This window comes from Herpailurus yagouaroundi, unplaced genomic scaffold, assembly GCF_014898765.1.
Source record: "Herpailurus yagouaroundi ecotype Mexico unplaced genomic scaffold, PumYag 160, whole genome shotgun sequence".
In the NCBI taxonomy this organism is placed as follows: Eukaryota; Metazoa; Chordata; class Mammalia; order Carnivora; family Felidae; genus Herpailurus; species Herpailurus yagouaroundi.
Genome location: NW_024412401.1, coordinates 47,569,293 through 47,595,544, shown reverse-complemented (window position 1 = coordinate 47,595,544; position 26,252 = coordinate 47,569,293). Strand labels below are relative to the sequence as shown.

General features: G+C 39.2%; 1 protein-coding gene and 1 long non-coding RNA gene across 6 annotated transcripts in view; one reads left to right on the top strand and one right to left on the bottom strand.

Annotated features, from left to right (window-relative positions):
• The window catches only part of SCAI (suppressor of cancer cell invasion), a 153,467-nt gene that overhangs the window by 82,471 nt on the left and 44,744 nt on the right, over positions 1-26,252 (top strand). For all 5 annotated transcript variants that reach the window (XR_005792710.1, XR_005792709.1, XM_040482304.1 and 2 more), the window contains exons 4-9: positions 13,254-13,349; positions 13,876-13,962; positions 14,977-15,075; positions 22,479-22,575; positions 23,850-23,948; positions 24,100-24,252. Coding sequence is in view for 3 of the 5 variants with exons in the window: in XM_040482304.1 (XP_040338238.1) it covers positions 13,254-13,349; positions 13,876-13,962; positions 14,977-15,075; positions 22,479-22,575; positions 23,850-23,948; positions 24,100-24,252 (631 nt within the window). In the remaining 2 variants the exon portion in view is untranslated. The remainder of the gene's footprint in view (positions 1-13,253; positions 13,350-13,875; positions 13,963-14,976; positions 15,076-22,478; positions 22,576-23,849; positions 23,949-24,099; positions 24,253-26,252) is intronic.
• Positions 3,613-15,744, bottom strand: LOC121034987 (uncharacterized). Its single transcript, XR_005792711.1, has 2 exons — positions 15,604-15,744; positions 3,613-3,867 (listed from the first exon to the last, which is right to left on the bottom strand). It is a non-coding gene; the product is annotated as an uncharacterized LOC121034987 (long non-coding RNA).

Here is a 26,252-nt window from a genome sequence, read left to right as displayed (position 1 = left end):
TTAATTTTCCTAGGCATGAGTATTTTTTATAACGTTCATTTTATTTTTGAGAGAAAGCGTGAGTGGGGGAGGGGCAGAGAGAGAGAGAGAGAGAGAGAGAGAGGAGGACAGATGATCCGAAGCGGGCTCTGCTTTGACAGCAGCAAGCCCTGTGGGAGGCTCGAACTCACGAACCACGAGATCATGACCTGAGCCGAAGTCAGATGCTTAGCTGACTGAGCCACCCAGGTGCCCCAAATGTGAATATCTTAACGAAGTGTTTTTCTTGCCTGAAAATATCTCCTTATATTATGTGCATAATAAATAAGCTGTTTCCACTCACTGTGTAAGAAAACATAGACCAAGAGAGTGAGAAATAGATAAAATGAATGGTGTTTTTCCTTTAATAGCTCTTGCATGTAGTTACAGTAGTAATGAAGTGAGAATCATGTTAGAAATATCTTTGAATACTGTCAGAAAATGATCAAAAGCCCCAGTGCTTGCAGGGTTCCAGTTACCATGGTGACTAAGACTGCCGGAGCAGAATGGAATACTTGCTGGGATTATATAAGACAGCATCTTGAGACATGTATTTGAGATACACAGCTGTCCCTGCCAGTGATACCCATGACTGTTGGTGCTTTGAGACAGCAGAGGCCTCCAAATCACTGATTATTTGACTCTGGAAGAGCAAATACACATAGCCAAAATAAGCACTGGAGGCCACAAATAAACATTGACAGAGAAGTGTGCCAAAGTGAAGTATAATGGTCTTAAATAAAAATAACTGCAGAAATTGTTTTGATTAAATAGGCTTCTAATATTTCAAATTAAAGAAGAAATCCCCCACAATACTTCCTTGAAGAGCCTATTTTTAGGATGCCCCGGTTCCTAAGTAGGAAAGGGTAACTGGGAGATGAACGGTCTGTTCCCTTGTCCCTTTCCTCCCCTCCTGCAACCCTTCCTTCCTCTTTCTTCCTTCTTTTTCTGCCCCTCCCTCTTCCTTCTCTTCTTTCCTCAAAAAATTCATACCTTCCTTGAGGCAAGCTCTGCACACCGGTAATAGTAGGGTATCTGTGGGGCGCCTGGGTGGCTCAGTCAGTTGAGCATCCAACTTTGGCTCAGGTCATGATCTCACAGTTCGTGAGTTCGAGCCCCACTTTGGGCTCTGTGCTGACAGCTCGGACCCTGGAGCCTGCTTCAGATTCTGTGTCTCCTTCTCTCTCTGCCCCTCCCCCACCCATCCTCTGTCTCTCTCTGTCTTTCAAAAATAAATAAAAACATTTTTAAAAAGTTTAAAAACATAGTAGAGTATATGTTATTTCAAAGATGATGCTTAAAGTAGCTGTACAAGCTTGTAATAAATATTTTGGTTTTCCGTGGCTTATTGCTCAAAAGAATTGCACATGCATTTGAGGTAGACTGCCACCAGAGTGCAGTGGATATCTTGGTCACATGATGTAGAGAAGTGTGGACTAATAAAAATTTAATACGAACCACAAATGTGATTTTAATTGTCTAGTAGCCAGATCTTAAGAAATGTAAAAAGGCAAAAATGAAATTAATGTTAATAATTTGTTTGATCTAATATATCTAAAATACTTTATTTCAACATGTCATCAATATAGAAAAATTATTGAGATCTTTTACATTCTTTTTTTTCATACTTAGTCCTTGAAGTACACTGAATATTTTATTAACTTTTTTAATGCTTATTTTTTTATTTTTGAGAGAGAGAGAGAGAGAGAGAGAGAGAGAGAAAAAACATGAGTGGGGAAGGAGCAGAGAGAAGGGAGGAGAGAACAGAGGACCCAAAGCAGGCTCCATGCTGACAGCAGACAGCCTCATGCGGGGCCTAAACTCATGAATCACTAGATCATGATCTGAGCTGAAGGCGGATGCTCAACCAACTGAGCCACTAAGGTGCCCCCTGAATATTTTATATAAACTTAACATACATTTGAGTTCAGATGAGCCACTTTTCAGGTACTCAGTACCCATGTATGGCTATTGACTCAGGCAAAATTCCTCCCACTTTTAGCTTCTGTTCACAAAATGATCCACTGTGCTTTCTGGAGAATATATACTGGCTGTTTTGGGGTTCTCTTCTTCACAGGTCCATCAGATGTCCCTGTTTGTTTCTTCTGTCTCTTCCTGTACAGATGCCAATAGCCTGCAGGTCTTTTGGCTGTTGGTGATTTGTCCCTACCCACCTGTATTTGGGGATTTGAAGGATACTTTATTACTTACTCTGTTAGTTTGCTAGGACTATCATAACAACATATCACAGATTGGGTTGCTTAAACAACAGAAATTTATTATCTCACCGTTCTGGAGGCTAAAAGTCCCAGATCAAGGTACTAGCAAGGTTGGCTCTTTCTGAGGCCTCACTCCTTGGCTTGGAGATGGCTGTTTTCTCACTGTGTACTTAAATCTAGTCATCCCTCCATACGTGCGCATCCCTGGTGTCTCTGTGTGTGTCCTTATCTCCTCCTTATAGGACACAAGTCAGATTATATTAGTGCCCACCCAAAAGGCCTTGTTTCAATTTAATTCCTATATTTGTTTAAGGGCCCCATGTCCAAATGCACATTCCGAGGTACTGGGGGTTAGGACTTCAACATATGAATTTTGAAGTGACATAACACTTACTTTTGCTGAAGATGTTGTTTGGGGTTTTGGTTTTGTTATCTAACGTTTCTGTCTGTTTTTGGAATGTACCTGAGTAGCTGAAACTATGCTGCTGTCCTTTCCCCAGAATCCAGAAAATCAGCTTTAATGATATGCCAAAATTTTAAACACGAAAATAGATGAGTATATTTCTAATGAGTTCTTTTTGACTATCAAAGTTCAGTATAACCTGACCTAAAAAGTTACCGTTTTCTAAGATCTTAATTGTCAGGCCTGGCTAGGAACAAAAATACACGTCTTCACCTTTTTATTAAAAAAAATTTTGGGGCGCCTGGGTGGCGCAGTCGGTTAAGCGTCCGACTTCAGCCAGGTCACCATCTCGCGGTCCGTGAGTTCGAGCCCCGCGTCAGGCTCTGGGCTGATGGCTCAGAGCCTGGAGCCTGTTTCCGATTCTGTGTCTCCTTCTCTCTCTGCCCCTCCCCCGTTCATGCTCTGTCTCTCTCTGTCCCAAAAATAAATAAACGTTGAAAAAAAAATGTTTAAAAAAAATTTTTTTTTTTTTTTTTAGTTTTTATTTATTTTGGAGAGACAGATCATGAGCAGGAGACGGGCGGAGAGAGAGGAAGACAGATAATCCGAAGCAGGCTCCAGGCTCCAAGCTGTCAGCACAGAGCCTGACTTGGGGCTTGAGCTTATGAACCGTGAGATCGTGACCTAAGCCGAAGTCTCAGCTTAACCGGCCGAGCCACCCAGGCGCCCCGACACATCTTCACCTTTATAATTGCTAGTGGGTTAGACCAGGGATTGGTAAGGGGGAAGGTATTTGTGTTTACTTGTTTTGTTTTGTTTTGTTTTTGTCTTTTTGTGTGTGATCTTCTAAGATCTTCCAGGAGTAGTGTAAAGAGAAAAAGGAAAGATTTTAAGAATAATAGATTTCACTAAATCCTCAAAACAACCTCATTAGCACCTACTTTCTTGGCTCATAAATGAGAAAAACAAAACTTTGGCATATAAGCAATAGCTTATGTTAATACAATGGGTTCTAATTTGGGAAGTGCTACCTCAGAGAAGTTTTTCCTTAGTGTAGGAGTAAGGATCCCAAAACTTATAGGGAAGCTCTGATAGCCTCTTCTCTGGAGGTGACACAGGAAAATACTCTAATGATGTAGGAATGACGCAGTTCCTGGCTTCTTGCACTCATCTTCTTGGTTCTCTGAGAAATCCACATCTGTAGAACTCCTTTGGGTAACATCATACCTACAAAATAGTCACAGACCTTTGGAGGGACAAGGCAGCAACACCTTAGAGGACTTTAAAACTTGACAACCTTTTTTTTCTATGTGCAAGGGGCCAGTGGAAAATAAATGTATTTCTGAGTGTAAGATTTTGTATACTTCCCCTGGAGCTGGTTCACAGGAGGAGAAGACAGCATCCCGTAGCTTTATTTGGCTTGGCATTTCCAAATTCAAACTAAGGGTGATTATTCAAAGTTATTCAAATTCATAAACCATCCTTAGGAATGGAACAATGTACTAAGTGCTTTCTTTGTGCCCACCCCATTCTAGGTACAGGGCTAGCAATGGGAGCAGGATGCAGAGATAAAGGGAATGTCCACCTTCTACCTAATCAAGCACTCTTGTGCATTTTTTCTCAATCTCTCATTCAAAAAAAGCTTTTCTCCCTCTTCAGTAAACAAAAGAGTTGGGATGCCTGGGTGGCTCAGTCAATTAAGCAACGATTAGTGAGACTGAGCCCCATGTCGAGTTCTGTGCTGACAGTGCAGAGCCTGCTTGGATTCTCTGTCTCTCTCTCTGTCTCTCTCTCTCTCTCTGCCCCTCTCCCACATGTGCTCGCGTGTGTGCACTCTTTCTCACTCTCAAAAATGAATAAAATTTTAAAAAGTTGATATAGTGGTATCATTAAGATATCCTCCCCAAAGGAAACACTCAGCCTTAACAGTCTAGACCTGTGGATACCCCCAACACCTTCCAACTCACAGATCGATTCTTAAACCTAAATTTGGAAACCAGGTATGCCAGTTGGTTAAAAAAAACCAAACATGCCGGTGTTAAAACAAGGAATTGCTGATTGGCCTTGCAAGTCCTGAACACAATTTTGTCTGGCGTACAAATGAACACAGAGGCATGGATTAGAACAAAGATGTCACTGTATGTAATACAGTCTTCTCTGTATAAACAAGAATGTGTGATGGGACACTGTGCTCCTTGACTGAAAACCTTGTTCAGAGGAGTTGAGTTATGCCTTTGACTAGAGCTTTGGTCATAGCTTTGTTGGAGGTCAATTGCATCCCATGACCTGGGGAGCAGAATGAGCTCACAGAGAAGAAATTAGTAACGTAGAATCAAAATCTCAATTGTTTTCCCTTATGGTGCAAAGAAGAGAACATTAGATGAGGGGTTAGAAGGTTTGAATTTGAATCGTAGTTCAACAATTTACTGGTCATGAGTTCCCAGACAACTCGCTTAAGGTCCTTGATCCTTAGTGTGTGTGTGTGTGTGTGTGTGTGTGTGTGTGTGTGTGTGTGTGTAAATGTGTTTACATACACACATATATGCCCTAGAGAAGCCAAGCATTTAACTATGGGACTAAGGAAAGAGAAGCCAGTAGAAGAGAACAGGAAGGACAGAAAGGAGAGAGTTACAAGATGGCGGACATGGTGCACAGCAGCACACCACAGGGAGGACGGACGTGAGGATGGAAGGGTGGCTATCGGGCTGGGATGTCAGTTGTGGGTGGGTGTCAGCCATCTTAGCTAATTCCGCTTAGTTAGGATGGTTGATTTATAGAAACCCAGAAGAGGTTTCCTAAGTTTTGACATCTCAGCATTACATTGGAAACATCTCTGAGATAAGAACCAGGTTTAATCATTTGCACGACACTTTTTGCTACTGTAGTCTCTGAACTTTCGTTCGTAGAGTTGAGGATTTAAACAAAAGGAGTGAGATAAGTGTCATACTTTCAATTTCTACTAACGCTTTGGAAGAAGAATATGAGCAGTCAATTTATAACATAGGTGCCTTTGCAAAAAGTGAAATATCAGGTCATTTAGCTTACAGGATAATTCACAGAGCCCCATTTAATTTAATTCTATGGACCATTAATTTCCCATCTCTGACATCAGTATTAATAACCAAATGATGTATTCAGAGTTTAAAACCATAGTCAAGCTCTGAATAGTAGAGGAATTTGTCTAAACCTCTTTATAAAATACCTTAGTTAGTTTTAGACTCTAATCAAATTATAGTGGTATGTATATTAGCTTCTGTGATAGGTCTTATTAGAGAAGGGGTGGTCACAGGACTTAGCCTTTAGGAAGCTAAACAAAAATTTAACTCTGTGTTGAAAAAGAAATTCCTGTCTGTATAGCTGCGTTTTAATTTTTTTATTACTATTTTTTTATTTTTTTCATGTTTGTTTACTTACTTTTGAGAGAGAAAGAATGAGCAGGGGAGGAGCAGAGAGAGAGAGAGGGAGACAGGATTTAAAGCAGGCTCTGCACTGACAGCAGAGAGCCTGATGTACAACTTGAACTCACAAACCAGGACATCATGACCTGAGCCAAAGTCGGATGCTTAACCAATTGAGCCACTCAGGTGCCTCTAATTATTACTTTTTTTTAAAGTTTGTTTATTTAGAGAGAGAGAGAGGATGCGCATGCTTGAGCGAGCGTGGGGTTAGAGAGAGAGAGGCGGGGGAGAGAGAGAGAGAGAGAGAGAGAGAGAGAGAGAGAAAGAGAGAAAGAGAGAAAGAGAATCCCAAGCAGGCTCTGCACTTACAGTGCAGGGGCTCAAACTCAGTAACAGTGAGATCATGGCCTGAGCTGAAATCAAGAGTTGGACTCTTAACCGACTGAGCCAACCAGGTGCCCCTGAGTTTTTGTTTTTATTTTTATGTATGTATTTATTTGTTTGTCTGTTTATTTTTAGAGAGCATGCAAGTGGGGTGAGTGGCAGAGAGAGAGAGAATCTTAAGTAGAGTTCATGCCCACTGCAAAGCCCAACGCGGGGCCCAATCCCACGACCCTGGAATCATGACCTGAGCCGAAATCAAGAGTCTGGCACTCAGCTGACTGAGCCACCCCAGGTGCCCCTATGGCTGGGGTGGCAGATGTTCTAAATTGTTTTGAGGAAAATACTATAGAATTTGGCCAGCATTGTTCATAGCTATATCAGAAAATATTTGTATACTACCACTTACTTGTTTTGGCCTTTTGGATCACCAATTATGTGCTTTCAGCCCTCATACAAAATTCCCTTCCGTAAAGCCCTTTACGCTGAACACTTGAAATTATATACATAGTCATGACACAAAGCACTGAGTTGTATCTAGTTCTGTTTTCTCTCGTAACAGAATGTATTACTGAGGTTTATTAAATCTGTCAGTTGGGAAACTCAGAAGAACTTGGAAGCACATGCTTCCTTGAAAATTTGCCTAAAGACTTCACACACTATCGGTAAAGAAGCACCCAAGAGTTGTCAGTTCCCGTGGAGGTGATGGTGATGTTGCAACTTAATGCTGTTATGTAATAACACAGTCTTCCTAGCAGCAGCTACATGATAAGAGTCTTAAAGATTCTGGCGGCAACTTCAATTTTAAAATATCTGATTAGCTCTTTCTCGCTGGAGGTACATGGAGACGTTAAAAAAGAGGAAAACTTGCAATAAATGTGGAAACTGGTGTCTGTAGTTAACCTATTTCTATAATCTGAAATGACTTTCTCCTTATCATAAGGATAATGGAAATGGATTTTATTTTTAAAAAAAAATTTTTTTTAAGGTTTATTTATTTTTGAGACAGAGAGAGACAGAGCATGAACAGGGGAGGGGCAGAGAGAGAGGGAGACACAGAATCGGAAACAGGCTCCAGGCTCTGAGCCATCAGCCCAGAGCCCGACGCGGGGCTCGGACTCACGGACCGCGAGATCATGACCTGAGCCGAAGTCGGACGCTTAACCGACCAAGCCACCCAGGCGCCCCGGAAATGGATTTTAAAATGCAGTCAGGAGCTCATTCGTGTTACGTATACCTGAAAATTTCATGTAGGGAAACCTTTTGCTTTTTTATTTGTTGTCTTAACATCTGGTAGAGAAATGCATATCTTCTTTCACTTATTAACTCCACTTACAGAATTTACCTTTTACTCGTTATCACATAACTATTCAAAATTATTAGTATGAAGGTGTTCATTGCAGCATTTAAAAAAAAATTTGTTTTTAATGTTTATTTTTGAGACAGAGAGAGACAGAGCGTGAACAGGTGAGGGTCAGAGAGAGGGAGACACAGAATCTGAAATAGGCTTCAGGCTCTGAGCTGTCAGCACAGAGCCCGATGCGGGGCTCGAACTCACGGACCCTGAGATCATGACCTGAGCCGAAGTCGGCCGCTTAACCGACTGAGCCACCCAGGCGCCCTTCCATGGTGTATGTTTTTTATCCATTCATCAGTCGTGGACACTTGGGCTGCTTCCGTAACTTGGCTCTCGTTTCTTTTTTTAATGTTTATTTATTTTTGAGAGAGAGAGAGAGAGAGAGAGAGACACAGAGCACAAGTGGAGGAGGGGCAGAGAGAGAGAGAGAGAGAGAGAGAGGGAGACACAGAATCTGAAGCAGGCTCCAGGCTCTGAGCTGTCAGCACAGAGCCCGACACAGGGCTCGAACTCATAGACTGTGAGATCATGACCCGAGCCGAAGTCGGATGCTCAACCGACTGAGCCACCCAGGCGCCCCAGCAGCATTTTTATAACAGGGAAAAACTAGAGGCAATATAAATGTTAAGAAGGGATTGGTTAAATAGTTTGTTTATTGTATACAGTAAATGTTGATATAATTATGTGTGTATTTAAAAACCCTGACATATTATTAAATTTAAAAGACATGTGAAAAGGCATGTTATAGAACATTATATGTAGTTTGATCCCATTTATGTAAAATAATAGAAAAACTCACATATTTACTTAAATGTACATAGAAAATGCATCCTTAATGGTGTTATTTCTGGGGGCTAGAATTGAGGGGGAAAACAATAGGGTGTTTTTTACTTCTTACTCTATATACTGTCTAGCATTTTTGTTTTAAAAGAGACTTCTATTATTTTCAAAATTGAAAAAGAAAGAAAAAAAATATAAGATCTCTGTGGTAGATTGTCTATAAAAATCATTCCCTTCCTCGTATCCATGCCCCTGAGTCATCCCCTCCCACACTGACTCTGGGCTTGGCCGTGACGATTCCTTTAGCCAATGGGGTGGTGCAAACATGATGCAAAGAATCAAAAAAGAACGATGCACATTAGAGCCGCCCTCTCTTTTGCTGCTTTTGGGATCCTTGCAACCAACCTCATGGAAACTGAGCTAGCCTATTGGATGAGAAACACATGACCCAGCACCCTTGCTGCCAGCCAGGCAACGGTGAGATGTCTGAGGGAGGCCATCCACCACTAGCTGTCCACAGTTGCATGAATGAGGTCTGGCTCCGGTTTTATTAGCTGATAATTGCCTTTGTTCCTCTTACATATTATCTTAGTTCTCTCTCTCTCTCTCTCTCTGATGATCTCTTCTTTCTCTTTTGCGTATCCATATCTCTCTCTTTAAGCAGCTTTCCCTGACTCCTCAAGCCCTCCAATATATCTCTTTTCTACAGTCTTCTGTTATTTTTATTCAGTACCATATAAGTTAATACTTATGTGCTATATTTTCTTTTTCTGTACGTGTGTTAGTCTTTTCTATTTAACTAAATAATAAGCTCTTTGATTGTAGAAATCATATTTCACATCACATTCTCTGGCCTTTGTAGTACTTAGCACTTGGTAGAATTATATGTAGTAACTATACCTTGTCTAATTGCAGGGCAAGTGTCACCAATAGCAAGATACCTGACTGGGGCAGGAGAAATGCTATACAGGGGCGCCTGGGTGGCTCAGCTGGTTAAGCCCCCGACTCTTGGTTTCGGCTCAGGTCATGATCTCATAGTTTGTGGATTTGAGCCCCACGTCAGGCTCTGTGCTGACAGCACAGAGCTTGCTTGCGATTCTCTCTCCCCTCTCTTTCTCTTCCTCCCCTGTGTTCTCACTCTCTCTCCCAAAAGAAATAAATTTTAAAAAATTTAAAAAAAGAGAAATGCTTTATAAACATAAGCTATACCTGTTTCTGCTCTGTAGCTGTCTTATTTCAATGAAATTATGTATCCTTTGTTAAGTAAATTAAAAAATATATAGCAGCTTTGTGTGTGAGTGTGTGTGGGGGGGGGACTCTTTCTTCTAATCTCAAATATGTATGTGTATTATACACCGTGCTACATATGTTTATATTAAACATGAAAAAATGTTAATTGTATATTAAGTGAAAAAGTTGACATTACAAAACAAGATAAATACTGTGCCTGTATACACAAATACTGTGTATGTATGAAATCTGGAAGGATTTCTCCCTCCACCCCCTAACAACCAAACAATAAAATACTACCTCAAATTTCTATATATTAGTATAGTTTACCAAGAACATTCAGCTTACTTACTTATGTGAGATAAATAAAGGGTTTCTGGGATGCCTGAGTGGCTCAGTCAATTGAGCGTTGCATTCTTGATTAAAGCCCCGGTCATGATCTCACGATTTGTGAGACTGAGCCCTGTGTTGGGCTCTGTGCTCACAGCACGGAGACTGCTTAGGATTCTCTCCCTCTCTCTCTCTCTCTCTCTCTCTCCTCTCTCTGCACCTCCCCTGCTCGCTCACTTGCTCTCTCTCAAAAAAATAATAAACATTAAAAAAAAATAATAAAGGATTTCTTTTATACAAGTTGAACTTAGGTTAAATGAGAGAATTTATATTTAAAAGTCTCTCCTTTTACTATGGGACATTTCAGTGTTTCTCTATTTTAAGTATTTTAGTAGACATTTGGGTTATAGGGATCATTCTAAAATATAGCCTGCCCTTCTTTTCTTAATTGAAAATAGTGCTAGTGGTGATCAGAGGGGTATTGATTTAGACAAAGTTATATTACCACAGACAGGTAGATTAATGAAAAGGAGTGGAGGGCCCCCAAACAAGAACACTTTTATCTGACAACCGCAGGTAGAAGGGATCAGCCCCAAATTTATTATCTCTGAAGCTTGGGATGGTATATGGGGATTCATTGTACTATTCTCTATTTTTGTATATGTCTGAAACTTTCCACCATCAAAAAATAATTTAAAGACATAACTTAAAAAATACAGATACTTTTCACAAATCAATAAAAATATGAGACATTGTAGTAATGTGAACTAAGAAATATTAGACCTTTGTGCAAAGCATTGTAAAATTTAGTGATTATTTTCAACATAAATGGAAAGAGATACTACTGACACTAAAAGTTACTTCTTTTAATTGTGTTATTTTTTTTTAATGTTTATTTATTTATTTTGAGAGAGAGTGCAAGTGTGAGCAAGGGAGGGGCAGGGTGAGAGGGAAAGAGAGAGAAAATCCCAAGCAGGCTCCGCACATGAGATCATAACCTGAGTGGAAATCAAGAGTCAGATGCTTAACGGACTGAGCCACCCGGGTGCCCCAACACTAAAAATTATTTTTAATATGGCATTTCTCCAAATGGATGTCTAGATTCATTGAGGTCTCATTAGAACCCATTAGGACTTTTTTTTTTTTTTTTTTTGGTAGAACTTTCATAAGCTAATGCTAAAGGTCATGGGCAAGTACAGGGAATCAAGAACAGCCGTGGTGTTCCTTAAAAAGAAGAAAGATGCCACACTTTTTATAAAGCTGTAATAATTAACAGAATGTTAATGAGGAAATAGAAAAACCAATAGAATAGAGCCGAGTCTCAAGAATAAGGGAAAATTGATGACTGCAATTCTAGTTCTGTCATATTAGTCAAGTCAAATGATTTATTTTTTTAATTAAAAAAATGACATTTTTAATTAAAAATTTTTTTAATGTTTGTTCATTTTTGAGAGACAGAGCGTGAGTTGGGGAGGGGCAGGGAGAGAGAGGGAGGCACAGACTCTGAAGCAGGATCCAGGCTCTGAGCTGTCAGCACAGAGTCTGACGTGGGGCTCGAACCCACGAACTGTGAGATCATGCCCTGAGCTGAAGTAGGAGGCTTAACAGACTGAACCACCCAGGTGTCCCTCATGGATTTATTCTTGGGCTTTAATGAAGAGGTTTTGCCCTGAGAGTGAGACTCAGTTGTAAGTGGCATTTATAGCCAGCATCTCTCAATTGTATCTTTTACTTGTATGCATTAGAAATTGTTGTTATCTTTCAATTCTGAAAGTTCTGGAACTCGTGGGGTATCCCTTTTCCTTTCAACCCTGCTTGTAGCTAGTTCTTTTCTGAGTTCATCTTTCTCATGTTTTGTTAAGTGCCGCTAATAGCATCCAGGGCTAGTAACATACTTTTCCCAGTTTCTTTGTATAAATCCGTAAGTTCGTTAGTCACTTCATCTCCTTTCCAAGTGATTGCAGGCAGATGCTGTTTTGCCGCTGTATTCTATGTGTCATCATTTTCCAGCCTTCAGTAACGGTTTGGTGCTGCTAAATTGCAATGCCAGTGTTACATATGTTGTGTATTTGTTATGGAAATAACCCATTCCTGGTATCCATTTCTGTACCGGGTTTTTCTCAATAAGGCTGCCGTAACAACTTCAACATTTTAGTGCGTTAGTACAGTAGAGACTTGTTTCTAGCTCCCATGTTAGCTATAAGATGTCTTCAGTTCTGAGGTTCCATTAAGTGTGTCTTACTCTGTGTTCCAGGCTGAGGAACAGCCCTATCTTGGTCTTAGGTTGTTGGGAAGTAAAAATGCTGAACTATGTAGTATCTCTTACGTCATCTTCTCAGACATGGTGTGGGTAACTTGCCATTGTATTTCACTGGCCAAAGCAAGTCTTAAGGCCAGGCCCATGTTCCTTATGACAGGGAGGAGTTTGTCTCTAAGGGGTGGACGGTGAGTCACCAGGGCCAAGAACAGGGGTGTATAGTGTCACCCATAGGGAGAGGATAGAAGAATTGAGGACAACCATACCACCTGCACATCCACTTCTAGATAGTGGAATGTTTTTCAAAGTGCTGAGTTCTTCTATGAAGATAATAAACATTTGGAATTATCAGTCTATAAGTGACTGTGAATAATATCAGCCAGGGAGAGGGAAGAGAGTGCTAGAAACCTCGTGGAACAGGCATCTACAAAGGAGACTAAGGATGAACAGAGATAGGAGGGAAGAATAGGAAAGAACATGTCCTGAGCTCTTGTTATAGAACCATTTCCACTCCCAAAATTGTTACTTTTTTTTAAAAGAAAGACTGGGAGTGCCTGGGTGGCTCAGTTGGTTGAGTGTCCGACTTTGGCTCAGGTTATGATCTCACGCTTTGTGGGTTCGAGCTCTACGTCGGGTTCTGTGCTGACAGGTCAGAGCTTGGAGCCTGGAATCTGCTTCAGATTCTGTGTCTCCTTCTCTCTGACCCTCCCCTGCTTGTGCTCCGTCTCTGTCTCTGTCTCTCTCTCTCAATGATGAATAAACTTAAGTAAAAGAAAGCCTGAATGCAAATGTTTTAAATATATCCAGTTTGTACCATCACAAGACCTAATTTCCAAATAGCATAAGAAATTGATTTAATACATGTTTGTTTGTATTACAGAGATTTGCCACAATATGGGCAGAAGCAGTGGCAGTCCTATTTTGGAAGAACTTTTGATGTTTACACCAAACTCTGGAAGTTCCAGCAGCAGCATCGGTAAAGGAATTTTATAGTTACAGGAGAGTGAAGGTCCATTTTATATTAGTCCCACTTTTGACCTTTTTATCTCTTGGTGCATTTTAATATATTTCCTCTTCATGACACAAATGAAAATGAATTGATTTTTTTCCTTTTTATTTAAGATTTAAAATGTAATGTTCTCATCTGATTTTTAAAGACAGTGTCATATCTGAAATGGTTCAGATTAACTGTGACATAGGTAGGCTGATTCATGGTTTCATTCTAATGTAGGCATTGTTTATTGGTCAAAGCTATTTGGGGGTGTTGCTTTTAATTTTCATGAGCTTAGCTCAGAACGGTTTCTTTTCATATTTCAACTTACTTTAAATAGACATTTAATACTGCTTTTTGAATTTAATTGAATGATGTTGAAATCTCATGAAAAATTCATGAATTTGAATTCTGAATTGGGTGGTATTTTATCCTATTAAATTTACAGATTTGGTTATTTTTGGAATTTATAGTCTCTTATTTCTATTTTCTTATCTCCTATGTAAAACAGACAAGTCTTGGATAATCGGTATGGCTTGAAGCGGTGGCAAATAGGGGAAATTGCTTCTAAGATTGGGCAGCTATACTACCATTATTAGTAAGTGAATTGCATATGGAAAAAAATAAAGCGTTATCCTGGTTTAAACACAGCATGCAGAAGTATACTTACTTGGTAGGAGGGAAAACTAAGGAGGTACAAATGAAACCCCAGATCATAGTAATCAAAACAGTCTTATGAAATGATCTTCCATACTCCAAGTAACATTATTTGCTTAAAAGGCTTACCTTCCAAACAGTTTATTTGGGCAGACGCATTTATAACTTAAATGATTATGATCTCCGTTTTAGATAAACGCTTCACTTAAATCTTAATACATAACTTGTATGTTTGAATGAGTGGTTTTGGGGGGAATACTTTAAAACTCATACTTGTAAGATATATCTAAAAGGTTTTGTGAAGCAGATAAAGATAATTTTGATTATATCCTTAGTGATGAGTCAAGCAAGGAAGAGCACTCCTTTTAGGAATCTAGGTCTCATAAAGTAATATCAGTTATACCATAAAAAGCTTGGACTATATAGAACTTCTTCCTCTTCCTGTCTTTTGAGATACCATCCATCATTCCCCTGTTAAAATCACTCTTTCGGGTAGGATATTTTCTTAAGAAGTCCCTTGTAAAACTAAAGATGTTAGAGAACTGAATACATCGCCCTCTGAAGGTTCACATTGATTAGCGCATTTCTGAGTCCTGTGAGAAAAAAACTGAAGAAATGAACCAAAGGACAAATGACTGTGTATGGATTTGGGGAAGGTCATGAAAGATGTAACTGGGTGGAATGCTGTTTGGAGAATCCCTTCAAAGAACAAAAATAATATGTACTTTGGATTGCCATCAAAAAAGGCTTGGGAGCAGTGGGGAGGTATTTTTTTTTTTTTTAATTACCATTATTTTTACACATTGTAAGGGTGATGTGATGATTGCTTTGCTGATTCAAATTTAGTTTAGTCATTCCCATCCCCTCGTGTAGAGGAATAGCAGAGGAATGAAACAAGTATTCATCATAAATGGTTTGAGACACTGTCAAATATGAAGATTTTTTTTTTCCATAGCCTACGCACATCTGAGACCAGCTATCTGAATGAGGCTTTCTCCTTCTATTCTGCAATCAGACAGAGATCATATTATTCTCAAGTCAATAAAGAGGACAGGTACGCACCTACTATGTTTTTAGAAAGAGATAAAACACTCAGAATTTTTAGTCTGTGTGGAAATTATGCAGAGAAGTACACATTTGTTTATAACTTTTATTCATTTGAATGGGCTTTATTGAGTGCCTTATAATGTACTAGGCCTTAAGCATACAGAGGTATGTTACCTAAAAGCAATAAATGTTATAATATATGTTTAGCAGATGTCACAGTACCTGAGTGGAGTCAGAGCACAAAGAAGGGGTTGATTGTTTCTATATGAAAGATTAAGGCCACACAAATTCTCATAGAAAACAAACAACTCCAAAGTGAGGCTTCGCTGATAACCTTTGTCCTTTTTAGCCTGGGTAATTTGAATTCATATGCATTCAGAAGCCTGTTGACAGCTGTCCGTGGGACTAAGGAAAAGGCTGCCGGTGCAGTTTACGTTGTATTTGATAAACCCGTTATGTTACAGTTGCATAGCTGTAGGAAAAAAAAATCAGATAGAAATCATTCATTCCAAATAATAATCTATTGAGCACTTACATATCTGGCAGTGTGGTAGATGCTTGGGTGGGAGAAGAAGAAAGAAAAGAAGGTATACAGGTGTTCTCTTTTCCTTTCAGAGGATTATCTTCTCATGGGAGTTACAGACATATTTGGGGCCCAGGTAGACTGGGATGTTAATTCCAGATGAAGACGGAATTGCTGAACAAGTCAGGGTTCTGCTGGAGAATCTTTGTGACTCGTATTCCCGGAATTGTTAGAAGAGAAAGTTCAGGCGTAGTAGATCTGAATGTTCTCCCTACTCCCTACTACAGAACTCACAGTTGTTATACAGTGAAAAGATTATATTCTCTTAGCAGTAGAAGAGAACATAATTTTGACATATTTTTCTAGAGAACACTTTGTGGTTTGGCTATCATAAGCCTTCCAGCTAAACAGCAACATGTTTTGGAAAGCCCCCCTCTTGTAAATCCCCTTCATTCCCTAGCAGATCCTGTTCAGGCTTGTCCAGAGGAGGTTGCTTGATACAAGCAAGGCACACAGATGCTAGATTCTCCATTTCCCCCCAAAGTCGTCACCGTGCTTCACTCTTCCATCAGAAGATCCGTTAGTCACCTCTCCTTCAGATTTTCTTAAGGTTTCCTTCACGTATTTTCACTACAGTTATATTTCATCAGACTCCCACCCGCTTTCTTTCTATTCATGTTGTACAATTTGTCTGAATTCTTGGTGAGATAAGTTTTACTTCTAAAAATACACAGAAGGGCTATATGATATCTTCTCAGTATGAAAAAGACATATAAGGAAAGAACTATTTTAAGCAACAGTGAAACACCTTGTATAATTCACATTTCTGCATTTTCTAATTCACTCAAAGGGAAATTGGCCTTGGGCCCCTTGGCTTCAAATCCAGCAGTTTCATTTATGAAAATCACTTTCTGTCCTAATAGCAAATGCCACATATGAATGGTTTTCCTGTGCTGCCTCCTAGAGCAAGGCAGATGAACAGAGGCAGGATTATTTGGAACCAGGATGACAAAATCTCTTGCCTTAGGCCACTAAATTAGAATCAAAGGACAATCCTGTGTGCAAAATCTTGCCCTTGTTCGCTGTACCTTAGGAAGGACTTTACTGAGTTGGTAGGGTTGTTTGTTTCTTAGTTCATACAGAGCAGGGAGACAGGGTAGCTAGTAGTGATAGCTGCTAAAATCAACAGCTGGTTGATTAAAACTAAGAAGTAACAGTATTGCACAATTTCACAATTGCTTTAAAAGCAAAAATCTCTCCTCAAAGGGCAACTGCTCTCTGCACTGTCTCAGTACCTAAGGACTGTTAAAGCCAGAAGTCACGGTACATTTCAGCAGTCACCAAAGTGACTGCCTGTCACTAAGCATAAACAAATGCTCATTCCAAGGGGCCATCCTATTTAGTAGAGGAGACGTTGCCACATAATCACTTGTCCTAGGAGCCACAAACCCTGACTAGTATTGCAAATGGCTAAGGCTCAACCTGGTCGGAGTTAGATGTGGAGATGGTGAAGTTTCTGAGTACCCAGAACCCTGGGGACACATTGCAGTTAGCCACCTCGGAAAATAGTGTCTCAGGCAAACATATAAAGAGTCAGTGTTTTCGAACTAGTGGGCCTGGCAGGCTGGACAGAGCTACAATTCTGGAGTGCCAGAATAACTTTGTCAAAAGATCGTGATGTCAACTTCAGCGGTGACAGTGTTGGAAGTTTTACGTTGTGGGAAACGTGAATCTAAACTTGAGAACCTTGGCGCTTCCTAGTAGTGTTTATTGGGAGGATGTGATGTGGACCTTTCCAGTGTGATTCATTGGATGATTTTTTTCTTCTACAGTTTCATGTGTTATCAGGCAGTGGGCTGTGGGCCTGCCTGGGACAGCCTCTCGTGTGTATAAGTGGACAGCACTGACTTTTTTATCTGTGCTTTGCTGCAGTCCAACACAGCAGTTTCCAAAATAGAATACATCCACCTACTTCTGTATGTTTATTTAATACAGGGGTTGGCACACTGTGGCCTGTTTCTGAACTGTCTGGTAGCTTAGAATCCTTTTTATATTTTTAAAGTGTTACGAAAACAGAAAAATATGCTACAGACACCATATGGCCTGCAGAGCCTAAAACATTTACTGCCTGGCCATTTACAAAACTTTGCTAATCCCTGGTTCAGTATGTTTGTGTAATCTGCATTACATAGTTGTATCATCTATGATATGGATTCATAGAACCTATTTTATTTTAGCAAAACATTAAAGGAATTGTCTTATTAGTATTTCAACTGTGAATTGACATCATCCTACAAATTTTCCTCCTGTTTGGAATTCCACTTCTGACAATGTGGCAGGCTAGATAATCTAAAATACTGTTCCCCAAACACCTAGAGATGCTGACTGAACAGATCACCTGTCCTTTTATTTTCTTCTAATTCTTATTTTTTACATTTATTTATTTTTGAGACAGAGAGACAGAGCATGAGCAGGGGAGGGTCAGAGAGAGAGGGAGACACAGAATCCAAAACAGGCTCCAGGCTCTGAGCCGTCAACCCAGAGTCTGATGCGGGGCTCGAACTCACAGACCCAACCGACTAAGCCACCCAGGCGCCCCTCACCTGTCCTTTTAAATGGACAGTTTAGCTGTCAAGAAAGTAAGGAGAATCCTCAGATTATCAACCCTGTGACCAGTGCTGTGACAACCTTACAAGAGAGTGTTTGGTTTTGGTGATGTGAAAGAGCTAGTAAGGTTTTCTTTAGGAAGAAGAAAATTGAAACCAGAAGGAAGGGGTGATATATAAGGATTGGTAAGAAAAAAGTTATCCCTTTGTTTCCTAAAAATCAGGGACTTCATAAGACAATAATTTTAAGGATGGCTAATTGAGGTTATCAAGATAAAACGGGGCCAAATTCTGGACAATAATAACATGAAAGAAGAAAGAAAGTCAAGAATTAAATCATACCAATAAGATCCATTTATTGTTCAGAAGAAGCTTAGAGTAAGTAAAGTTTGCTTTTTAAATTTTTTTTTTTCCAACATTTATTTATTTTTGGGACAGAGAGAGACACAGCATGAACGGGGGAGGGGCAGAGAGAGAGGGAGACACAGAATCGGAAACAGGCTCCAGGCTCCGAGCCATCAGTCCAGAGCCCGATGCGGGGCTCGAACTCACGGACCGCGAGATCGTGACCTGGCTGAAGTCGGACGCTTAACCGACTGCGCCACCCAGGCGCCCCTAAAGTTTGCTTTTTAAAATAGTAAGAAAAATATTTTTAAATAACATAAGGAGAATGTGTAATTTCTAAACAGGTAGAAGGGGGAGGAAAGTGAATAATAAAATTATGACCATTACAATAAAAGTTAGAGAAGGAATGTGTACTAAAAAAAAAAAGTATAGTTAGCACAAAAAACAAAGTAGGAATAAATCCAAGTACACTGGTAATCATAGTAAGTGAAAGTGGTCTAAACTTCCTAGGTAGAAGTCAGAGATTATCAGTATGCCTTTTTTTCTCCTCCCATCACCCCCTCATGAGTATGCCTTTTAAAAGAAAATCCAGTAATCTAGTGTTTACAAAAGATTTTCCAGAGTTACAAGGTACACAGAAAAAGATAAAGTAGATACCAAGGGAAGAAATGCCGCGATAGATAGATAGAGATATATTTAAGTTTATTTATTATTTTGAGAGAGAGAGTGAGTAGGGGAGGGTCAGAGAGAGAGAGAGAGAGAGAGAGAGAGAGAGAGAGAGAATTCCAAGCAGCCTCCACATCATCAGCGCGGAGCCCCACACGGGGTACGAACCATGAACAATCCGTGAGATCATGACACAAGTTGAAATCAAGAGACAGATGCTCAACTGAGCTACCCAGGCATCCCGAAATGCCACTGTATTTAAGGCAAGAGAGCATTATTAAGGATAGAGGTTTATTTCATAATGGTAAAAGGAACAACTCAAAAAATATAAAAACTCTATGGGGTACCTGGGTGGCTCAGTCAGTTGAGCGTCTGACTTCCGTTCAGGTCATGAACATGCGGTTCATGAGTTTGAGCCCTGCGTTGGGCTCTGTGCTGACAGCTCAGAGCCTGGAGCCTGCTTCAGATTCTGTGTATCCCTCTCTCTCTGCCCCTCCACCGCTCACACTCTGTCTCTCAAAAATAAAGATAAAAAAACCTTTAAAAAATATATATATATACATAAAAATTCTAAACTTTTTTATATGCCCAGTAATGTAACATTATAATAAATAACAAAAATTAGCTTATTTTCTGGGAGAGATTGATAAATGGCCCAATATATAAGGAGATTTTTAATGTACTATATTTATGAATCAGAAGACACGAAATGAGATTTATGTAACATAATTAAAAACTTGTTCTAATGTGCTTAAAACTGCCTACAACAATAAGCAAATGCACATAATTTTCAAGCTTACATGGGACTTTTGTGAAATTGACTTATACCTGACATAAAACAGGTTTCAATTATTTTCAAGTGTATGATATCTAACCATGGTACAGTGCCATGAAAAATTAAGAATGACAACATAATTGTCTAAAAAAATCAATAAATCTATCAATTAGTAGACACATTTCTAAATAACTCCTGGGTCAAAGAGGAATTTTTTAAAATTTTATTATGGAAAATGTCAAACATCTATAAAAAATATACTGTCGTAGGTTATTATAATTGTAATGTAGGCTGTGGAAATTAGAAATATCAGGTTTGTGGGGCACCTGGGTGGCGCAGTCGGTTGAGCGTCTGACTTCAGCCAGGTCACGATCTCGCGGTCCGTGGGTTCGAGCCCCGCGTCAGGCTCTGGGCTGATGGCTCAGAGCCTGGAGCCTGTTTCCGATTCTGTGTCTCCCTCTCTCTCTGCCCCTCCCCCATTCATGCTCTGTCTCCCTCTGTCCCAAAAAAAAAAAAAAGAGAAATATCAGGTTTGATATCCCTCATAGGGATGAGTATACAGGTTCAGGTGTGAAGAGCTACAACATTGACTGTAAATAGCCTTTGATAAGTTAAGAGTATGGGTTGCTACTCCTAGCAACCACTAAAAGAATAATAAGGTAGAAGTATAAGTAAGAAACTGAAAGAATATATAAAGTAGAATACTAAAATATAATTAACTGAAAAGAGCGCTAGAAAACACAGATGCAGAAGGGGCAAATGGAAAACAAACAGCACAGGGTGGCTCAGTCACTTGAGCATCTGACTTCAGCTCAGGTCGTGGTCTCGCGGTTGGTGGGTTCGAGCCCTGTGTCGGGCTCCTTGTCGACAGCTCAGAGCCTGGAGCCTGGTTTGGATTTGGTGTCTCCCTCTCTCTCTGCCCCTCCCCTGCTTTACTCTGTTACTCCCAAAAATAAATAAACATTAAAAAAAAAAAAAAAAAAGATGGGGTGCCTAGGTGGCTCAGTCGGTTAAGCGTCTGACTTCGGCTCAGGTCATGATCTCACAGTTCATGGGTTCGAGCCCCGCGTCGGGCTCTGTGCTGACAGCTCAGAGCCTGGACCCTGCTTTGGATTCTGTGTCTCTCTCTCTCTGCCCCTCCCTGGCTCACACTCTGTCTCTCTCTCTCAAAAATAAATAAACATAAAAAAAAAGAAGGAAAGAAAGAAAGAAAGAAAGAAAGAAAGAAAGAAAGAAAGAAAGAAAGAAAGAAAGGAAGGAAACAGCACAGAGGCACTTGGGTGGCTTAGTTGGTTTAGCATCTGACTTACTTTTGACTCAGGTCATGATCCCAGCGTCGTGGGATCTAGCCCCCAGCCTCCATGCTCAGCCGGCAGCGTGCTTAAGCCTCTCTCTCTCTCTCTCTCTCTCTCTCTCTCTCTCTCTCTCTCTCTGTTTCTCTTTGCCCCTCTCCCCCACTTGTGCTCTCTTTCTGTAAACAAAACAAAACAAAACATAAAGCACTGTAAGAGATGCAAACCCTTAGCCAAAGCAACAGTAAGATAAAATGTAAATGGTCCAAGTACCCGAGTCTATGAGGCAGACACTGTCAAAGTGGATTAAAAAGCTAACTCTACATTGTCTGCAAAAAATGGGTCAGGGCATCTGGGTGGCTCAGTCAGTTAAGCATTCGACTCTTGGTTTCAACTAAGGTCATCATCTCACAGTTTGTGAGTTCGAGCTCCACATCAGGCTCTGTACTGACAGCCTAGAGCCTGGAGCCTGCTTTGGATTCTGTCTCCCTCTCTCTGCCCCTCCCCTGCTCACACTCTGTCTCTCTCTGTCTCTCAAAAGTAAATAAATAAACATTAAGAGAAAATGGGTCAAAGTGAAAAGTCACAGGAACTTGAAAGTAAAGGAATAGAAAAAGACAGGGTATACAGACAGTAAGCTTAGGAAAATTGGTTTGATTGTATTAATATCAGAAAGTAAGTTTCCAAACCAAAGAATGTTTGTCCTGGAACTCTTTTCACCTCGTATTTTCCTGCCTGTTGTCTTCTACTCTTTATCATCTCACCTTAAACATCGCTCTCTTTAGGAAGCCTTCTCTGTGAGCTCAAATAGCATCCTTTCTCCTCTCAGTGTACTTATTCCACTGTGTTTTAAGTGTCTGTCTGTCTCCAGTACATTTTAGGTAGTTTCCTGTCTCTGAGATCTATGAAGAAGAGGCTGTGTCTATATTTGTTTGTCTTAATCATTTCTCTAGCACTTAACCAGGGTGCTTGATGCATCTAAGTTCTCAGTGGGTATTTGTTCAATGAATGAATTTGTGAATGAACATAATGAATCTGTGAGTAAGAAATGTGCTAAATGCAGCTGTAGGCTATATGCAGAAATGTTTGTTACTGTGCAAAATAGGATCTAAAAAAGTTTAAAAGCTGTCAGAAAGTTGGAAAAATCAAAGAGCATGTTTTCTTTTTTAATCTAATGAGTAATTTCCCATTTATCTGCCGTAGACCTGAGTTGGTCGTTAAGAAGCTTCGATACTATGCAAGATTTATTGTAGTTTGTCTTCTTCTCAACAAAATGGATGTTGTGAAGGATTTGGTGAAGGTAAATGTACTTTAAAATTATTAAAATCCTGGGGTGCCTGGGTGGCTCACTCATTTAAGCATCTGACTCTTGATTTCGGCTCAGGTCATGATCTCACAGTTTGGGAGTTCATGCCCTACATCAGGTTCTTTACTGACAATGTGGTGCCTCCTTGGGATTGTCTATCTCTCTACCCCTCCCCCACGTGTGTGTGCACACGTGCTCATGTGCACTTCCCATGTATACTCTGTTTCTCTCACTCAAAATAAAATAAAAAGAAATCATTATTTTGAAAATAAATAAATAAAATTATTAAAGTCCTACTCTGTAATTGTGTATGGATAATTTTGCTTTTTTAAAAATAGATTTAAGATAAAAATAATTTTAGCATATCTAAATTTAGTATATCTATATCTAAAACATTCAAAAGTGTGGTAACTTCGGACAAGGGTAATCTAAAAGAATATTCCTGCCCTCTTCATATTTCAGATACACACTAGCGAGAGACAGTTCTCTTGATTCTTTGTTTTTGTCCCGTAAGCATGTTTTACATCTCACCACACATCACTGGATGGTTGCAAAATGCAAACAAAAGTTAAAATAACCGGTTTAAGAGGAAATAATTGAAAGGTTGGGTCAAGAATAAACATTTAATGTTTTACAAAGGTATTGCGAATGAGTTTGGGTTTTTCCATCCTTTTACTGTGTCTGCATCGCTGTCCTTTGTTACCTCAGGTAAATTAGAGGTGGGTTCACTTAATGTCTCTAATTATTCACACCCCGTTCCGGTTGCACTCTGCAGTCAGCCAGCTGTTTCCACAAGATACCTCTTAAATTTTGGTACTCAAGTATCACATGTTAGTTTTGACAAGTCCTTCTCTGTCTTCCTCCACCTCTAGTTACTAATAAGACTGTTTCCAAAACACAGTATGATATGAATCCAAAGAAAATCATCTAGACAGTCTTTGTTTTTAAGCGTTAAAAGCTTGGGGTTTTACCTTCAATAAATTAATTGCTGATGTAGAATTGAGTGGATATGAGTTGCTCTGGATCTTTATGAAGATCTTGTTGATGTGTATCATTCTGGAGTCTTTTATTTTAAAGCAAAATAAAGTAGTTTTCTTCATTTTGGGCTATAATTGGGACCATATATTGATAATAATCAAGCTTCTTTTTTTTATAATAATCAGGCTTAACTATATCAATTTCTGTCAAGAATATGGTACAATGTAGCAATCTATTTGTATGTGTATTTTCCCCATAACTGTTTTTCTTTGTGAAAAATTTAAAATCAGGAATTGTCAGATGAAATTGAAGATTATACTCACCGCTTCAATACGGAAGATCAAGTGGAATGGAACTTGGTGCTTCAAGAAGTAGCAGCTTTCATTGAGGTCAGTTTTTGACAAGAGAGATTGTCATAATTATGGAGAAGTAAATACCTATGTGGCATATGTTTTTATTGTGTGTATATGTCAATAAGAAGGAATAATTTATCATGTTGACGTTTTGCCTTGGCCATCAACTACTCCTTTTTTTCTCCAGGCGGACCCCGTAATGGTATTGAATGATGATAATACCATTGTTATCACATCTAATCGCCTTGCAGAGACAGGAGCACCATTGCTGGAACAGGGCATGATTGTGGGACAGTTGTCTCTGGCTGATGCGCTCATTATTGGTAATTGTAATAACCAGGTAAAGAATTGGGAAGGAATTGTGCTTAAAATTCAATTTAAAAAATAGTGCTTATTATTACACAATTACAGATTAACATCACGTAATTACTGTTTCCTTGTAAATATCCTAAATCCATTTGTGAGGAAATGTTTGATTAAATAACACAGTGTCCACATATGGGCTGTATTACAGGCATTTAAAGGTTTAGAAAGAATTTGTAATCACAGAGGAAGATACAGTCATGATATAGTAAGTAAAAGTAAACTTGGTATGGAGATATGCAAACAGAATTATTTCATATCTGTTAAAATGTCTGTATACATATATGCACAGGCAAAAGGACTAGGAAGAAATTTACCACTATCATAAAAGGTTTATCTCTGAATAGCAGAATTATAAGTAATTTTTATTTTCTTCTTCACAACTTTCTAAATCTGTATATTACTTTTACGGTCAGGCAAAAAAAAAAGAATTATTTCTAAGCATATTTGTCATAGCAAATTTCAGATTTTTTTGGTGACAGAATAGTTCCATGATGATGAGGATTTAATGTACTAGAAATGTAAATTTACTGGAAATTATGGGATATCAGAAAAGTGTCAAGTGAATACATTTTTCTTTTTTTTTTTAATTTTTTTTTTAAATGTTTATTCGTTCTTGAGAGACAGAGCATGAGTGTGGGAGATGTAGAGTGAGAGAGGGGAGACACAGAATCTGAAGCAGGCTCCAGGCTCTGAGCTGTCAGCAGAGAGCCCAATGCGGGGCTCGAACTCACGAACCGTGAGATCATCACCTGAGCCAAAGTCAGACGCTTAACCGACTAAACCACCCAGGCGCTTTGAATAAATACATTTTTCCGTATGCATTATTTACACAAGTTTTAATTTTGTATCCTTCTCTTACACTTTTCATTTTTGTTACTGTTAACTTTTTCTAGTACTTCTCCAGTTTTAGCTGTTAAAAGCCATTGGTTTGCAAATTTAATTTAAATTAAAACATTGCCTGCCTATGGGCAGAAGACAGAACAGACATTTCTCCAAAGACATACAGATGGCCAACAGACACATGAAAAGATTCTCAACATCACTCATCATCAGGGAAATGCAAATCAAAACTACAATGAGATATCACCTCACACCTATCAAAATGGCTAAAATCAAAAGCATAAGACACAAGTGTTGGTAAGGATGTGGAAAAAAAGGAAGCCTCTTGCACTGTTGTTGGGAATGCAAACTGGTACAGCTGCTTTGAAAAACAGTATGGAGGTTCCTCACAAAATTACAAAATAGAACTACACTATGATCCAGTAATTGCATTACTGGGTATTTACCCAAAGAATACAAAAACATATTTTCAAAGGGATACATGCACCCTTATATTTTTTGCAGCCTTATTTACAATAGCCACACTGTGGAAGCAGCCCAAGTGTTGATCAGTAGATAAATGTATAAAAAAGAGGTGCTATATATATACAATGGAATTTTCTTCACCCCTAAAACAGAATGAAATCTTGCCATTTGCAACAACATGAATGGAGCTAGAGTGTAATGCTAAGTGAAGTAAGGAAGTCAAGGAAAGACAAATACCATTTGATTTCACTCTTATATGGAATTTAAGAAACGAAACAAATGATAAAAGGGAAAAAAGAGAGAGAGACAAACCAAAAAAAAGACACTTAACTATAGAGAAGAAACTGATGGTTACCAGAGGGGAGGTGGGTAGGGAGAAGGGTGAAATAGATGATGGGGATTAAAGCATAAATCATGATTAATAATAATAATAATAATAATAATAATAATAATAAAAACATTGCCTACCTGAAGTTCTATATAAGTATTATTCAGAACAGAAAAGGATGCGGTCTTAAACATTGTATAAGGCCAAAATGTACTGAAGAGGTTATGAAATACAGGCCATAGCCATATTTCAGCAGACTGCCTTGCCAAAAAAAGTTGTTTTTGTTTTTGTTTTTTTAGCATGTTTTTTTAAGGATGCTAATATAGGTCTTGTTGTTTACA